This window comes from Macadamia integrifolia, chromosome 5 (genome assembly GCF_013358625.1).
Source record: "Macadamia integrifolia cultivar HAES 741 chromosome 5, SCU_Mint_v3, whole genome shotgun sequence".
Classification (NCBI taxonomy): Eukaryota; Viridiplantae; Streptophyta; class Magnoliopsida; order Proteales; family Proteaceae; genus Macadamia; species Macadamia integrifolia.
In genome coordinates, this window is record NC_056561.1 from 43,307,858 (window position 1) to 43,323,161 (window position 15,304).

The 15,304-nt window shown below is 39.0% G+C and overlaps 2 protein-coding genes across 16 annotated transcripts in view; one reads left to right on the forward strand and one right to left on the reverse strand.

Moving 5' to 3' along the window:
* Nucleotides 1-2,566, reverse strand: part of LOC122079550 (casein kinase II subunit beta-3-like) — a 30,542-nt gene extending 27,976 nt beyond the window's left edge. For 2 of the 8 annotated variants that reach the window (XM_042646106.1, XM_042646108.1), the window contains exon 1: nucleotides 1,821-2,553. In XM_042646106.1, coding sequence (XP_042502040.1) covers nucleotides 1,821-2,214 — 394 coding nt within the window. In that variant the 5' untranslated portion in view covers nucleotides 2,215-2,553. Of the gene's footprint in view, nucleotides 1-1,820 lie in introns of all 8 variants that reach the window. The other 6 variants (XM_042646109.1, XM_042646110.1, XM_042646105.1 and 3 more) reach the window with 5 other exon arrangements.
* A 1,508-nt stretch (nucleotides 2,567-4,074) lies between these two features.
* The window catches only part of LOC122079548 (transportin MOS14), a 93,296-nt gene continuing 82,066 nt past the window's right edge, over nucleotides 4,075-15,304 (forward strand). For 3 of the 8 annotated variants that reach the window (XR_006140462.1, XR_006140463.1, XM_042646101.1), the window contains exons 1-6: nucleotides 4,075-4,504; nucleotides 11,961-12,059; nucleotides 12,242-12,466; nucleotides 12,642-12,764; nucleotides 13,065-13,148; nucleotides 13,271-13,330. Coding sequence is in view for 5 of the 8 variants with exons in the window: in XM_042646101.1 (XP_042502035.1) it covers nucleotides 4,295-4,504; nucleotides 11,961-12,059; nucleotides 12,242-12,466; nucleotides 12,642-12,764; nucleotides 13,065-13,148; nucleotides 13,271-13,330 (801 nt within the window). In the remaining 3 variants the exon portion in view is untranslated. The remainder of the gene's footprint in view (nucleotides 4,505-11,960; nucleotides 12,060-12,241; nucleotides 12,467-12,641; nucleotides 12,765-13,064; nucleotides 13,149-13,270; nucleotides 13,331-15,304) is intronic. The other 5 variants (XR_006140461.1, XM_042646099.1, XM_042646100.1 and 2 more) reach the window with 5 other exon arrangements.

Here is a 15,304-nt window from a genome sequence, read left to right on the forward strand (position 1 = left end):
TAATCTGACCTACGTAGTATTGGATATTGAAGTCGACAACAGCTGGTTTGCCTCTATTTTCTGTTGGTCTGCTATTTGCTGGTGTGTTGGGATTGGTTGTGGTTGTTCTTTGGTTTAAAGTTCCTGCAGTTGGATTAGTTTGCGTTTTCAAACTTAGTCCTACATTACTTGATGTGGCTTAAAGTTAATTTTTTATGATACACGATAAATGTAGCATACTAGATAATGTTAGAAATAGAGGGAAAATAAAAAACACTTGGGCGCCTTCGTTGCCTAAGCGCTTAGACCCCTCCACCGCCTTGTTGCCTTGCTAACTATGGCATCCATGGGTATATGGATTCTTCAGTTACTGAAAATTAAAATGAAAATATATATATATATATATTCATAGAATTAGCTTGGATAGAGAAAGAATCTTACTTTAATCAAATGAAGTTTGAAAGGAAAACCCTAGTTCTCTTTATTGATGAAGTGCTTATTTATTGCTCACATCTTTTGCTACTTGACTCAACTCAACAAAGCATTTTCCCCAACTAAATGGTTTCAGCTACACAGATCGTGTTTCACCACTCACCTCTATTTAAAGTCATGTCAATTGCCAACCAAGAGTCACAGATAAATTTAACAACACTTCCCCAATCCTTTTGGAACTGAGAGCTATTATTAAATTCAGTAAATTTCATCTTGATTTATAGCTCTCAGGAATTTCCTTTCACTGGTTCCCCCAATCACATCACCTCTTTTCTTGCTATTCCATACAATCCCAACCCTAACCCTAATGCTATTTCTGTACTTTCAATTCCCATCTTAAAACCCTAATGCAACCCTATTTCTGTAAAATCCTAGACTAAAAATTTAACACTAAACCTTCTTTTTCCAATCGGATCCTGATAACTTTAACCACTGATAATTTGAGAAGCTTGTTTAATCAGTTATATCAGATCAATCCCACTATCTGGTCGGGTTTTGCTGTTTCCTAGCATGACACCAGCTCAATAAGAAGCAACCTATGTAATTCACATCAATAATGACTTTGACTGTGGTTATTGGGTGCAGAGGAACAGGGTGTAATACCCCTATCCAATTCCAAAGGGACTAGGGATCAATATCATCTAAGCGGATGCATAGACTGGCTCGATACAATGGTATCCACTTCAACAAAATTCCTCTCTCATCATCTCGGAAACCTAAGGAATGGAGCTTCTGATTATTACAAAACTAAAACCATAAAATGAGATTAAAAGCTATAGGAGAATAACAGAAAAGCAACGTGACCACATAACAAGTGGATATGGAGGAAAAGAATGGGCAACGCAAAAACGAAAACAGTCTGAGTTGAATGCTGAGCAATAAACAAGAAATGACCGAAGCATAGTCCATGCAAGCTTCTATAAAAGGTAAATTGGGCGGGCATGATGTAGCAAATCCATCCTGCGAAGTTAGCAAGGATAACAGGGAGAAACCATTACAAGCAAGGCCCCTTTTCTTTGTTGTCCTAATTTAAAGGTTCTGTTCCGACGATTTTTTGTGGTCACAAAGCATTCCGATTATATCCCCCCACCCTTTTTCCCAGTATGAGGTGCCGTCGTTGCTCGTTAAGCTGGAGAGGCAACAAACTTTTTTCTCGAATCTTAATCTTATTCAGTACTTGTGCGTGTGCGTGTGTGTGTGTGTAGAGAATGAGAGAGAGAGAGTAGAAGAGTGAACATCAAACCAACAAAAAAAAAAAAAAAAGGGGAGGGGGGAGAAGAATGATGATTGGTGGAAGCGCTTGCAGACTTCCAAGGAGAAGGGGGAAAGGCCAAGACTGAAGACGGTACCTGGAGGAGATTGGACAGAGAGCTTAGTCTCCTTGCTCCTGGGTGCCAAAGTGGAAACACTCTCCGACCGCTTCTTCGAGGCGACGCCGGAGCGGCCATCTGTCAGAGCTGATGATGTTTTCAAAGGTTTATTAGATAAGTCGGTGTCCGCGGCGGTAGTGTTAGGATTAGATCTGGTGCTGGTAACTACTCCTCGATGTGAGGCTCCTCCTCCACCGTTTCTCAGCATTTTTTCTTCTTCTTTTTGATAAATATATATTATAGTAGTACTACTACTATAACTGCTACTAATCCAACTTTCCAACAACTCTCCTCCTTCTCCTCCTCCTCCTCCTCCTCCTCCTCCGTAACTGGAAAACAGTAATAATATTAATAGTGGGGTTCTATAACGCATTTACTACACCTTCAGTCCTCATCATATTTCATCATGCGACTCCGCCCCGCTCTCTGAAATAAAGGAGAGAGAAAAACAAGGACGGGAAAGAAGAGAGAGGTCCTCCTGTGATATAGAACCCGTCCCCCAACCCGACTATTTGCTTTGGGAGGAAAGATTGAACAGAACCCTAACATCAGCGGCGGGGGTGTGGGGGCAGGAACGGTAGCGGCTGGGGCGAATGGCTATGGTTTTAGTAGAATAGTGGAGTAGCGGGTGCGGTAGGGAAGACAACTGTCACATCAATTGACGATCACCCCATTTGCCAAGCCTACTACGCAAAGGCAACCCACCACGAAAAGTTTCATTTCAACTTCACATGAAAGAAACAACGCTATCCGCTAATATGTGTCTATGCTAAACATATCTAGCATAGTGGGTACGAAAGAATCACACTGTAAATACTACATAGTTACATTTACATATCGTGGAGAGGTTTTTTGTTTTTTTAGAGGGTTAGAGAGTAACTAATGCATAGGTAGACAGCTATCTATACATTCACAATAAAAAATTAAAATTAATTTGTTAAAATATGTTAAGATGTTGCATTGGCCATGCTCCTCCTTGTGGTCTTGGAATATGTTGGAGTAACTTGTTTTCACCATATCAACTCAAGTGTTATTCTTGAACCTTGCGCTGAATCAAGGCTACTTCCAATCAATTTTTATCCTGTCATTTATCACTATATTTTTCATAGTTTTATTATAAATCCATCTTAACATCTCCATCTCTGCTACAGATTGATTTATCCATGTTACACCTTTTTACTGTCCAACACTCCGCCTCATACAACATGGTTGGTTTTATGATAGTCATGTAAAATTTTCCTTTAAGTATTAGAGGAATACGTCAATCATACAACACTCCAGAGGCACCTCCATACGTCATCAATCATACTTTAATTATGTGATAAATATATTTTTCACATTCTTTGTTTATGGTTGACCCAGAATATCTAAAACAGTTGCTTTGGAACATCTCTCTCACATAAAGTTTCACCACTTCAATATCAGTTATCAAATTGTTAAAGTTACACACCATATACTCCGTATCCATTATACTTATTTCAATACTTGTTGATCCCAATTTAGGTTTTCCATAATTCCAACATATCGTTGATCCTTGCTACTGTCTCATTTACTAAAACGATATCATAAAAAATAAAACATACACCACAAACTTCCCCTAGAATGTTGTTAATTAAATAATCCGTTATAAGTGTAAACATATAGGATTTAAGACATATCTTTGATGTGATATGGTGGATATGGGAATTCATTACCACAATCCCCTATGATTCTCATGCTAGCCAGCACACTCTCATACATATATTTAATTATGTCTTCATATTTACTAGGCACCCATTTTATTTTCAATACATGCTGGTTTAGTTCTCTAGAAACTATGTTGTAGGCATTTTCTAGGTCAATGAAAATCATATGAAAATCCTTGTCATAGGTTATAGTTTTTTCCATGAGTTTTGTAATATGTAAATCGCTTATGTTTGGATTGAATTTTATATCGCTTTTATTTTCATAGATTATGATTATGTTACTAGACCCAATACTTTTCAATTTTTTGCAAGTCATCCATTTGGTGCCCACAATATTGTTGAACAACTTGGTTAATCTGACAACCCTACATAAACCCAAACCCTTTGATAATTCAATTGATACCTCAGTGGCCGGTTATCATGTCTAATTTTCATCTTTCTTGTGGTTTATTTAACGTCGATCATTGTACCAAAAAAAAAAAAAAGTTCGATCATAGTAATTGATCCTTTATATATATTGCATTGAGAGAAAAAAAAGAAAAAGAAAAAAAGAAAGCCAAACACCGCTGTTATGGCCAATAAACAAGCCGAAATATTTTTCCCATCATCATTCGAAATAAGAAGTTTGGGGCCGTTTGATTTGCCGAAGCGGAAGTAATCGGATGAAATCCAGGCGTCGTTCGCTCATCATTCGCTTTGTATGATTCTCTTTTGCTGCCGAGAGGGAGGGAGGCAGAGAGAGAGAGAGGGAGAGGGAGGGAGGGAGTGATGGAGCTGCAAATCAAAGTCGCAGAGGCGGTTCGCGTACTGAACCATGATTCGCAATCCTGCAACCGGGTCGCCGCGAATCAATGGCTCGTCCAGTTTCAGCAGACCGACGCCGCTTGGGACGTCGCCACGTCCATCCTTACATCCGATCGATCTTTCTTCGTTGATTTCGAAGTCGAGTTCTTTGCCGCTCAAATTCTCAAACGAAAGGTGCTCATCATCCATCACCACCCCTTCTTTATTTATTTATTTATTTTTTGTTCTCTCCCTTGTAAAAAATTATCCAAACCCGTCCAAATCCCCTTGCCTCTCTCAATCTCTCTATAATATCTGCTCGTCTTCTTTGTATGAGAGTTTGATGGCGTTTTCACATGCTTTCCTTCTATCCATTGGTATCAACGCTTTCGTTCTGTCCTTTTTTTTTTTTTTCTTTTGGTTTTTAATTTCAATTTTTGATTTTGCATTTTGGGTCACTCGTCGAGGTAAATAGCTTTGTGGTAGTGTCTGTAGTAGTTGGTGGAAGCATCGTTTAAATGAAGAGGAAGAGTGGCTATGAAATTTGTCCCGGAAAGTGGAAGTGCCAACCAAGTGTGCATCTCGAGTGGCATAGTCATTGTTTAGGCTGAATGGAGAACAATATCGTAAACGGCATAAAAAACACGCAGAGGTCAGTGGATGGATAACCGTTATTGAGTCGATGGATCATGTTAAAGGTCATGATTACCATTCCTCCCTTCTTTGCAAATGTCCCAAGCTCATATAAGTACATTAGTATGATGGCTATGCGAGTATCCAAAAGTATCAGATGCCAATGGTCAACCAGCTACATCTCATAGTTGACTATATCCTGTAAAAAGTTAAAATCAGATATTATCCAGCCTTTTTATTTTTGTCATTAAAAAAAAAAAAAGACCTGGTCTTCACAGTCAGCTCATTCCATTTTACTCAAATGAACACAAGTCGATATTTTGTAATAGTGTGTTAGGTTCTGTATCAGCTAATTATTCAGAATTACTTGTATGTGTTCCACCATCATATTTAGATAGATAAAAATGTTTGTGCGTTGCGAATTCTAATCTTGTTGTATTTAGTTAAGCTTATTCGGTTGGATGTAAAATTTTGTGAAGTGATGCGAATTAACCTGAATGCAAAATAGAAATGTTTAATTGAAGGCAGCAACAATTGTATACAAACTCAAAACCTTACTAAATATGTTAGTAGTTAGATTTTTTTTTTGTTTTGTGTGTGTGTGTGTGTGTGGAAGAGTATGGCTTAGAAAATGCTCAGCTTCACTTTGAACTAATATCTAAAATGTTGTTACTATTTCTGTTATGATATTGGTTCTTCTTAAAATATTTACTTCACTTTCCAACACTCGACATCCAACCAGACAGAGCCTTAGACTCTATTTGGATGATGTAGGAGGGTGAAAGTGGCTTAACAGAATGTTCTAGAATTTTCTGCCTCGAGAATTTACAAATACTGAGTTCAAATAACTAAGCATCATTACTAGGATAAAAAAGGGGGGGGGGGACTCATAAGTTTTTCTTCTCTTTTCAGAAAGAGATTGACTCTACTTGTAATTGGTCTAACCAAAGATTTGAGTAAGAATAAGGTTATGGACACCCAGTCAGCCAAGTAAAAACTGGTCTTTCCTATTGCTCGGCACTTCCATTAGTAAGGTAAACAAAAAGATCAAATTGTTACTGAAACTGCTGTTTTGTCCATGTTCTTGGTTCGACAAGTAGCCTACAGTTTGGACGTGGACTTTGTAAAATAGAAGAGAGAGAGAGAGAGAGAGAGAGAGTCCTGCGATTTATCCAAGGGAGTCCCAATTGTGTGTTTGGGGCCGCCCACTTCTATTTTTTATATAGAGCTCAAATCAGCTATTACAAGTCCTACTAGGAATAGGAATCCAAAGCATAATAGAAAACTGACACAGACTTACTAGTTTCTATTTAGACACCAATCCTAGTTGAATTAGGACAATCTTAGTTGGACTAGGAAAACACCAAGGGGGGAGCCTACGACTTATGCATGACTCCTCTTCTTTTCACGATAGACTTCTAACACTCCCCCTCAAGCTAGAGCATTGATGTTAATCATACCCAGCTTGTTACAAATATAATCCACCCTACCACTCCCAAAATATTTAGTAAAAACATCGGCAAGTTGTTATCCTGTGTGAACATGATTGGTAGAAATAACTCCTTGTTGTAGCTTCTCTCGAACAAAGTGACAGTCAAGCTCAATATGTTTTGTCCTCTCATGGAACACTTGATTAGACGCAATATGGATTACAATTTGGTTATCACACCACAACTGCATAGAGAAGTGCATTCAAAACCAAGTTTTGTTAACAACTGCTTTATCCACATCAACTCACAGGTGACATGAGCCATGGCACGATACTCAGACTATGCGCTAGACCTAGCCACAATAGTTTGCTTCTTGTTCTTCCAAGACACAAGATTACCTCCAACAAATGTACAGTATCCAGTAGTTGATCGCCTGTCGATAGGAGATCCAGCCCAATTGGCATCACAAAAACCCTCAACGTGACCATGTCCATGATCAGAGTAAAGCAAACCACGGCCTGGAGCATTCTTGAGTTGTCGTAGAATACGAATAACAACATCCCAATGAGATGTTAGTGGAGATGAAAGGAACTAACTCACAACACTGACAGGAAAGGCAATATCAAGCCTAGTCACTGTGAGATAATTAAGCTTTCCCACCAATCTTTGATACTTCTCAGGATCATCTAACAAGCCACCACTTTCAACTATAAGCTTCACATTTGGATCCATAGGAGTATCCGAAGGCTTGGACCCTAACATTCCAGTCTCTATCAGCAAGTCAAGAACATATTTTCTCTGAGAGAGGGAAATGCCTTTTATTGACTTAGCAGCCTCAATACCTAATAAATATTCCAATTGTCCTAGATCCTTGGTCTGAAACTTATGCTATAGATGTGTTTTCAGGCTTTGGATCCCTTCAATATCGTCTCTAGTGATGACAGTATCATCAACATAAACAACAAGAAATATCCTTCTTGTTCCAGACTTCCGATAGAATACTGAATGATCATTATCACACCTTGACAGTCCAAACTCACGAACCACATAAGTGAACCTATCAAACCATACTCGAGGAGATTTCTTCAAACCATACCTTGATTTCTTTAATTTGCACACCATACCAGACTCCCCTTGAGCAACAAACCCGGGTGGTTGCTCCATATAAACCTCTTTATGTAAATCACCATGAAGAAAAGCATTCTTCACATCGAGTTGATATAACGGCCAATGAGTAGATGTCGTAAGAGATATCAGAATACGAACAGAAGCCATCTTGGCCACAAGAGAAAAAGTATCCAAATAATCAACCCCATACATCTGTGGGTAGCCCTTGGCCACTACTCGAGCCTTCAATCGAGCAAGAGATCCATCGGGGTTTACTTTAACAGCATCGAGCCACCGATAACCAATAGTGGACTTACCTGGAGGTAATGGTACAAGATCCTAAGTCTGATTTGTATCCAAAGCCAATAACTCCTCTTCTATAGTTGTCCTTCAGCCAGGACTAGACAATGCTTCTGCAACAGACTTAGGAACAGGATGACAAGACAAAGTGGAAAGACAAGTATAAAAAGAGGAAGGCAGACCAGAATAAGAAACAAAATTGGAAATTGGATGTTGGGTATAGCTCCGAACACCCTTATGATGTGTAATGGAAATATCAATCAATATCAGAAATGGACATACTTGGATCAGGGACCGTAGACGAAGTAGGAACCGTAGAGACAGGGGGTGCGGAATCTGTATGAGGACGACGAGTGTAGACGATTGGACCGATTGGTGCTGGAGGCACCATTGTGGAAAGTGGTGGTGGTACCACTGTATCTGTAGTAACATGTGGAGAATAATTTTGAATAACATATAAGGATAGATCATCATCCATGTCAGACATAACAACGGACTCATCGGGATAAGAAACGGACTCAAAGAAGTATATATCAGCAGTAACAAAATATTTCTGAAGTGTAGGGTAATAACAATAATAACCTTTTTGAGTACGTGAGTCGTCCACAAATATATACTTAGGAACATGGGGATCCAACTTTGACAAACTGGGACAATGATCACAAATAAAGCAAACACAACCAAAAATACGAGGAAGGAGAACAAATAAAGGATTAGAAGGAAATGGCAGAGAATGGGGAATAGCACCCTGTAATAATGATGAAGGGATCCGATTTATAAGATAACAAACAGTTAAGACTGCATCTGACCAAAATAGTTTGGACACTTTCATCTCAAACAAAGGGGACCGAGCAACCTCCATTAAATGCCTATTTTTCCGCTCAACAACACCATTTTGTTGGGTGTGTCTGAGCAGAAAGATTGGTGTATCATGCCACATCCAGCCATAAACTGAGAGAAAGGACCAGAAAAAGTATTCCTTGGCATTATCACTTCGTAAAACTTTGATAGTAATATTAAAATGATTATGAATTTCAGCAACAAAAGTACAAAAAATGAAAATTAACTTTGAACCATGCTTCGTTAAATAAATCCAAATAACTCTAGAATAGTCATCAACAAACGTAGTAAAAGTATCAGGATCCTAATTTGGAAGTAATGGCCTAATGGGACAAGGACCCATACATCCAAATGAACCAAAGGAAAAGGGTGAGTAGGCCGTTTGTTGACTCTAGGTGGATAGCTTACATGGTGAAGCTTCCCAAACTGACACAACTCACAATCTAAAGTGGAAATAGAGCGGAAACGGGGATTAAGCTTTTGTAAACTCTGCAAAGACGGATGTCCTAGGCGACAATGGATTTGATGGGGGCGGAGGATACTGGAACATGCAACGGGAGTAGATTTGTCTTCAAACAGATAAAGCCCCTCAACTCTACAACCTCTACCAACCGTATTTTTCATTATAAGGTCCTGAAAAGCACATAAATCAGGAGAAAAAGTTGTAGAACAATTATAAGCTTGAGTAAACTTACTCATAGATAAAGGTTGAATGGAAAATTGGGCAACTGGAGGACAAGCTATAACGACAAAGAAGAGTTAAGGCGAATATTTCCAGTGCTTTTGACTTTAACAACAGATCCATTAACCAATGTGACAGTAACAGAAGACTCTTGAAAGGAGGAAAATATACATGACACGCCAGACATATGGTTTGATGTGCCCGAATCAATAATCTAGGGTCGAGAAGATGAAGAAAAACATGTAGTAACATTAACTGTCTGGACAAAAGTAGCAGTGGAAGGTTGAGGAGTCTGAAATTGAGTATACTGTGTAAATTCTTCATCTGTCATCTTGATCGTTTTTCCTTCAGATTGTCCTGGCTGAGAAGGCTCAGTAACTGCTGCTGAATTAGCAAACTGTTTCTAAGGAGGTTTGCCATGAAGTTTCCAATAGAAGCGTTGGATATGTCCTAGTTTACCACAATGGTGGCATGTTCGTGTTGCCCCTGAACCATCTGAAGGGTTGGAAGTACCAAAAGGTTGACTCTTACTACTTTCACTACTAGCATTACGAGCCCCACCTCTATTATTATTCTGAGACACAAGAGCAGAACTCTCGGTTGGTGTAGGTGAAGGATAATGAGAATTCTCTCGAGCTACTTGTAATACTCAAGAAAAGGGTATCTGCAAGAGAGGCCACTTTATCACCTCCAAGAATCTGAGATCGGAAACCATCATACTTTGGTCCAAGTCCACCCAAGAACCCTATAACTGCATGTTGTTCTCGCTGGTTCTGCATCTTCTTAACATCACTACTAATATGAAGTAGAGAGTTAAACTCCTCATACATTCTCTTGAAATCAGCAAAGTATTGTGTCAGAGGTCGACCCTTCCGATCAACCCTATAAAAATCATGAGAGCTCATAAATATGAGAATGGTTGTTCTGTTCAGAATACAGATCGTTCAGATAATCCCATAACTCCCTCACAGTATTGATGTGAGTAACAATATCAATGATAGAGTTATCCATCGAGTTCAATAGCTGGCCCAAAATAAGTGCATCAACCATGTCCCACGTAGCAGCCTTAGCAGGTTTCTCTTTTGTAAGATGATCATGCTGTTCTGGTCAGTTAATACTGACTATACAATTTTCTTCCATTGTTGAAAATTGGTAGTTCCTACAAGATTCTTCTCTGTAATTCTATGAGAGGATGAGGATATCACCTTAGTAACAATACTTTTTGGCTTAGTGTCAGCCATTAAAGCAAAATGGAATTACCAGGGAACAATGAATCAGAAAACAAATCACACAAAATCACCAAATCAGGAAGAATTAGCTCAAATCGCAAAACTCTATTTCAGGCCAATCCAGGGTTACTTGCAGTTTGGGTTGTAGGGCTCTGATGGAGCTAAAAACTGGATCTATTGCTGCTGGGTAGGTGGAGAAAAAAACCTCTAAAGGGTTTTTCAAACTGAGCTCCGAACAAAAAGATATGACCAAAATCGATTTTGGCAGAGTGCCAAAACCCTGACAACTTTGATCGATTTTTCCACTTCTTGAATACTTCAATCTCCATCAAAAACCAAACCAGCAATCACTAACAGTTACTTAGAGCTAATCCTTCATACACCATATGATTGATTACAACTTAATCTATCTTTCATTCAAAAATCCAGCAAACTAGGGGATGAAACCACCCCCTCTAAAAGTCGTAGAGCCTAGAAGGAACCAGTAACAACCTGTGATGGAGAGAAGGGTTGTTACTGATGGAAGAACTGAAGAAGAAAGAGCTTTGATTGATTTTTGCTCGAGGATCAAGGCTCTGATACCATGTAAAATAGGAGAGAGAGAGAGGGAGAGGGAGTCCGAATTCTATGTTTGGGGCTGCCTACTTCTATTCTTTATATAGAGCTCAAACTAGCTATTACAAGTCCTACTAGGAGTAGGATCCAAAGCGTAATAGAAAACTAACACAGTCTTACTAGTTTCTAACTTAGACACCAATCCTAGTTGAACTAGGACAATCCTAGTTGGATTAGGAAAACACCAGGGGAGGAGCTTGCGACTTGCGCATGACTCCTCTTCTTCTCACGGTAGACTTATAACAAACTTCATATAATTCAGGCAATTCATACATTTATAACATTTCTCTCTCTCTCTCTCTCTCTCTCCACGTGTGTGTGTGTGTTAGAGAGAGAGAGAGAGAGAACTATTTCATGTAAAAAAAAGCAATTTAAACTCTGACAAATCATGTTAAAAAAAGAGCAACCCAGTGCACGAGGCTCCCACTACTGCCGGGTCTGACAAATCATGTTAAAATCCTTTATTAGTTTGATGTACATAGAGTTGGATGATGCTGGAATGCCTCTTAAGTTGTAGGAGGCTGTTGAGAATTGTAAGTGGAGCTTTTAGCCAAAGTTTGAGGTGTTTTTATTTTTTTAATGGCTGTTTGAAGTTTAAAAAAGTATGACATTTTATATTTGCATGAATTAGCAGGTCTCTTATCTCTTTCTGTGGATGGTCTTATACTCTTATTTTCTTGTTACAATGAATAATCTTTATTCTCGTGATTCTCACCAAATTTCTGTCTCCTGTATGCCTATTCTCTTCTCCTTTTTAGACCAGTGAAGTATCTGATGTGTTACTGTATCCTCTTATCAATGTTCTGATGCCACAGATCCAAAATGAAGGATATTATTTGCAGTTGGGAGCTAAGGAGGCTCTACTGAATGCTCTTCTCCTGGCTGCAGAAAAATTTAGTTTGGGCCCTCCACAGGTGCTGTATATTTTGAAACAGATGCTTCATATTTAATGGTGTATTAAATAGCTGTGGTGAATTAAAATTGTAATTTTTTTTTTTTTTTGGATTAATAAAATACGTTGTACTTTTATGTTTGTTTTACCGTCTGGGATCAACTGTACGTGTTATTGATTAGGCTTTGTTTATCTCTTGAACAGCTCTTAACCCAAATTTGTCTTGCACTTTCGGCTCTCATACTTCGTGCGGTAGAATATAGAAAACCAATCGAGCAGCTCTTTTCCAGGCTTCAGAGTCTTCAGAGTCAGGATAATGGCAATTTTGCTGTTTTGGAGCTGCTTACTGTTCTGCCAGAAGAAGTTGTTGAGGACCAAAATGGCGATTGTAACATTAGTTCAGCTCGCAGATGCCAATATGGCCGTGAGGTTGGGAGCTTCTGAGCATAAGCTTCTTTCTGGTCTCATTTCAGTATAATGCCTCCCCTTTCCTCCAACACAACCTAGGCGTGTCTCGAGTTTACCGTTTACTTAAAAACATTTGGATTATGGTATTCTCAACCCACCTTTATTATATGTTGATGTGGTTTTTTCATATTTTAAGCAGCTTCTTTCACATACACCCATGGTTCTTGAGTTCCTACTGCACCAATCAGAGCAAGGGATTGACGATTGTATTCAACTCAATGAGCTGAACCGGAAAATTTTACGATGTTTGTTGAGTTGGGTAAGATTTTAAGAGATATGTATCAATGCTTGTCCTTTCTGATTTAGCCGCAAAGCTATTACGCCCCCTTAAACATTGGCTTGCAGTTTTTATCCTCTATTAATTTTTTTTTTTCAGTTTATCTTGGAACCAATTGTGCTTAAATAGTTTGAGACATAGTTACTGCTAGGTTTTCACGCTTCCCCCCCTCCTGATCAGAATTTATTTTATTAATATAAGGAAAAGCAGTAGCTTGACATCTATATCCAGATTTAACTGCCTCTTATAAGTTTCTAGTGTGAAAGTTTATTGGAATCTCAGGTTCGTGCTGGCTGCTTCTCGGAGATCCCACCCTCTTCTTTACCGGGACACCCACTGCTTAATTTTGTCTTCAACTCTTTGCAGGTTCTTTTCTAATACTTATTGTAACAGTTCCCATGTATAATTTTCTCATGCACTCATGACTATTTTTTTTTTTTTTTGGGGGGGTGAATGGCTCATGACTGTTTCAATTTGGTTGGGTATAGGTGTCATTCTCTTTTGATCTGGCTATTGAAGTTCTCATTGAACTTGTGAGCAGACATGAGGTATGGGTGTTTTCTCTGGCCATCGAGATTCATTTCTGGATGATACTCCTTGAGCGAAAGAGAGTATTATTTGGATCACAATCTGTGCAAATTGCTTCAGTCTTGAAAGATCATGGTTTCTATATTCATATTATCTAACCTGTCTGTCAACTTCTTAGTTATTTTTTTTTTAATCTTTTGATCTATTGTTTTGCCTTGTGATTTCAGACTTCAGAATAAGGGTCCAAATTTGGACGTCTTAAAGCATTTCTCTTAATTTTTGAAGAAAATAACTTAATGCTGTATAATGAGACTCTCTTTAATATTAACAATTTGATGAAAGTACGATAACAAAGTTTCCTTTTTCTTTTTATTTTTTGGATAAGTAATAATTTTATGATAACAATTTTAGTAAAAAAAATTATGGCAAGAAAATTTGTGGTGGGCCACCCATCCAAAGTTACCTGGGTGGCACACCTAATTATGCCATGTGAAAGAATGATTTGCAATTTTGACTGTTGGATGTCTAGGGAAAGTCTGGATCAGCCACGTGTCAAATTTCAGACCAATGTTCAATCATTTACTTTATATGTAATGGCATACCCTCCAATGTATGTCTATTCATCCTCTCAGTAGTCCAGAATTTTTCAGTGCTTTATTTTGTCATGTGGAAAATTTTCACCGGGCTGTAACTTGCCATATGAGCAGGGACCAGTTCTGCTGTCCTCTAGATTTCAGCCTCATCCGACTAGCCACATGGGAGAAATAGGTGTCTACCCAAATATTCTTCCCTAGTGGCCCAACCAGAGAATTCACTACCAGAAATGATTGGACATGTGGTTATTTGGGGGAGCTTCTATCTTGAGGATGTATCTAAACAAGAGCATTATCTATGGGAACATGGAAGATTAATTGTTTGAAGTATTTGTGAGTATGCTTAGGTTTGTGGGAAAATGACCTGGCATACCTATTACCTTGGTTCGGGATTCGGGAGCTAAGCCAAATCACATTGGCATTTGGGACTGAGTTTTGGAATAATGAAAGGACATTTTATAGGTCGAGAAGGGAGATATTTTTCTTTTGGTGGGCGATCATTGATGACTTATGCAGTGGCTCACTAATTGTTAATCTTGAAGCTCCAATGTTTTTTTTTTTTTTTTTTGGGTGAATAAATAATTCATTACCAAGGAGAGAAAGGGAAAAATGTACAGCCCCAGAGAGGGGAGGGGGAAAGAGAAGAAAAAGATCCTCAGAGGGATACATGGTTCCTGATTGTAGAGCTAGGAAGCTCCCAGGAAGCTACAATGTGACAATTTCTGGGGGAAGGGGAAACAAGTGGAAGAAACTTTAGAAATCTTTGCTTTGACATCAAAGAATATGGAATTCCAAATCTTTTCTAATGGCCTAGAGTTGTAGGTCCATTTCCTATGATTTCTCTCCATCCAGATTTGATTTAGAGTAGCACAGAAAGCAAGCTTCCCCACATAATCACAAGTAGTCTTCCCTTGGAAAGTCATATCCATCCAAACCCATTCCCTTTGGAAAGGGAGGATTCTTCTATTAACAGGCCAGCATTTGGAGTGAACAAGCTTCCAGATGGAGGAGGAGACAAGGCAAGCAAAAAATAAATGGTTTGTGTCTTCCTGCTCAGATCCACAGAGGTGGCATAATAGGAGAGACATGGATGCTTCTTTGGATAAGGAAGGATGGCGTAGGAAGACAATTCATGAAGACTCGCCATGCAGTGAAGCTTTGACGAGGGATGTGGTGCTTGAACCAAATGAGCTTATGCCAGGGCATGGGAGGTCCATGAGCTCTAATGAGGTCCCAGGCGGACTTAACACTGAAAATGCCATTCGGAGCATGGGACCAAACAATAGAATCAAGCCTTGAAGACCCTAAGAGGGGCGGCAGTCAGGGAGGAGCAGATTTCATCTAGCTGAGAGGTGGAAGGGCCAGGGGGTTCCAAGAACCAGCAGAAATGATATCAGCAAC